This window comes from Centrocercus urophasianus, unplaced genomic scaffold, assembly GCF_019232065.1.
Source record: "Centrocercus urophasianus isolate 14NV4802_14NV808 unplaced genomic scaffold, USGS_Curo_1.0 seq_11, whole genome shotgun sequence".
NCBI classification, from domain to species: domain Eukaryota; kingdom Metazoa; phylum Chordata; class Aves; order Galliformes; family Phasianidae; genus Centrocercus; species Centrocercus urophasianus.
The window spans coordinates 79,930,439-79,932,302 of record NW_024884253.1 but is presented as its reverse complement, the minus strand read 5'-3'; the positions used below and the strand labels follow the sequence as shown (position 1 = coordinate 79,932,302).

The 1,864-nt window shown below is 55.2% G+C and overlaps 1 protein-coding gene across 1 annotated transcript in view; it reads right to left on the bottom strand.

Moving 5' to 3' along the window:
* The window catches only part of PPP1R3G (protein phosphatase 1 regulatory subunit 3G), a 2,334-nt gene extending 1,312 nt beyond the window's left edge, over window positions 1-1,022 (bottom strand). The window contains exons 1-2 of the mRNA XM_042839335.1: window positions 738-1,022; window positions 238-438 (exon numbers count right to left, since the gene is read on the bottom strand). Of these exons, the coding sequence (XP_042695269.1) occupies window positions 238-438; window positions 738-1,022 (486 nt within the window). The remainder of the gene's footprint in view (window positions 1-237; window positions 439-737) is intronic.
* Window positions 1,023-1,864: the final 842 nt, after the last annotated feature.

Sequence of the window (1,864 nt, the reverse complement as noted above, 5' to 3'; positions counted from 1 at the left end):
CCTGTGGCGGCGGCGGGCGGGCGCGCAGAGCTTTATCCCGCCGCCCCGCGGAGAGCCCCGGGCGGGGGGCGCGTCCCCGTCGGGCCCGGAGCCACCCCGCAAGGGCTGCGGCCGCCGCGGGCGGGGCGGGACCTCCCCGGGAGCAAACAATAAGGAAGTACGGGGAGGTGCGACGGGCGGCTGGGCACGTCGTCCCCCGCTGCCTCGCGGCCGGGTCTCGCCGGGGGCCCCGGTTACCACAGTGAGGAAGAGCGAGCCGCTAGCAACGTGGTCGGTTTTACGGCTTTTGGACGAGAGCGGAGGGACGGCCTGGCACACCCGCGGAGCAGCCCGTGGCCCGCAGGCACCGCAGCAAAGCGTCCGGCTGCGGCTGAGAGCGAGGAGGGTGGCTTTCGTGCCCAGATGGGTTCTGCCGAGGAAAGCTTTGAGACTTGAACACTAGGACAAAAACCTAGGCGAGTGAATGGACCGACAAATCCGTTCCCTTTTTAAAGTGTTTTTTTTTTTTTTCCTAAACCAGTCTCTTCAGTTGCTTTTTCTCCGCTCATTTGGTCGCAGCAGTGCCTGCAAAAAATAAAGGCCAAAGGCCCTAGCAGGACACTTGCAGGTGCAGCCTTTCCCGACACTCAGAACATCTTGTAAGATTCCAGTTGAATTCCCTTCAGTTCTATTTTCCGAGAGTTACACATGGCCACCAGCATCCTGCTAACAGCACCCTTTTATTACTGTGCTCAGACCCGTATCCGAGACCTTTTCCAAACTCTGTGCGCACCATCGCTATTGTCTGTGGTGATTTCTATGGATGACTGCAGAAACACTTTGTTCTTCAACTGTTCTTTTTCTCGGGGAGAGACACTCGTTTGTTGTACATCCTTTGTTTTATTTTGAGTGTGAAGCCTCGCTGCCAAGTAGCGGCCTGCCAGTGAATGACTCCTCCAGCTCCTGGCATTGCACGCAGCATTTGTTCGTAGTTCACTTCGGAGCTTTATAGGAACAGGAACGAAGGACAGACACTGTGGCATCAGCGGTGCCAATGGAAAACATGACTAATAGCAGTTTGCTGTCAGCTGCTCATCACTGATGCTCTGCTTTCAGCTCAGCTGGGCTGTTTGTAGGGCAGCCTCACAACCAGCCAGTCCCAGGAAGCTTGTGTGCCACCCTTTGGATCTTTAGACAGCCTCGTTGTAGTGGAAGTAAGCCATGGAATCACTGAGCTGAGGTCTGCAATGCGCTGCAAGAAGACCACAAACAGAACAGACAGCTGTGCTGGGTCACTCTGCTGTTAACACTGACTTTGACCAAAAGAGGACGCAATGTAAGCCCTTTGTCAGCTGCGCCTGGAAGTGAGACTCACAGCTCACCCAATTCTATGTGTGTGGCGCATGGGGTTAACCAAGCTGAAACAAAGACTGACGAGGTGAGCAGCTTGTTTAAGGGCTGTGTGCTAGACAGATCCTGCTCCAGCAGGTGCTGGCTGTGGTGAAGCACCTTTGGAATGTTGCTACATCAGTGCATGCAGCATGCACTGAGAAACAAGTGAGAGGAGCCAGAAGCCTTGGCTCAGTCCCAGAGCCACGACATCACTGGCATCAGTGGAACCTGGTGGGCAGAGCCCTGTGTCTGGTGTGTTGCAATGGACCATTCTGGGCCTTTCTGCAAGGACAGGCAGGGCAGGTGAGGTGGGAACTGGCTGTGTGTGAGGGAGGCGCTGGTCTGTACAGAGCTGGCAGGTGGTGATGGCACAGCTGGCAGCATCTAGGTAAGGATTAAAGGACAAGCAAATAAGGGGATGTTATGGGGCACTACCATGGGGGCTACTTAGTCAGGACAATGACACCAGTTACTTATTCTTTAAGAACTAAAA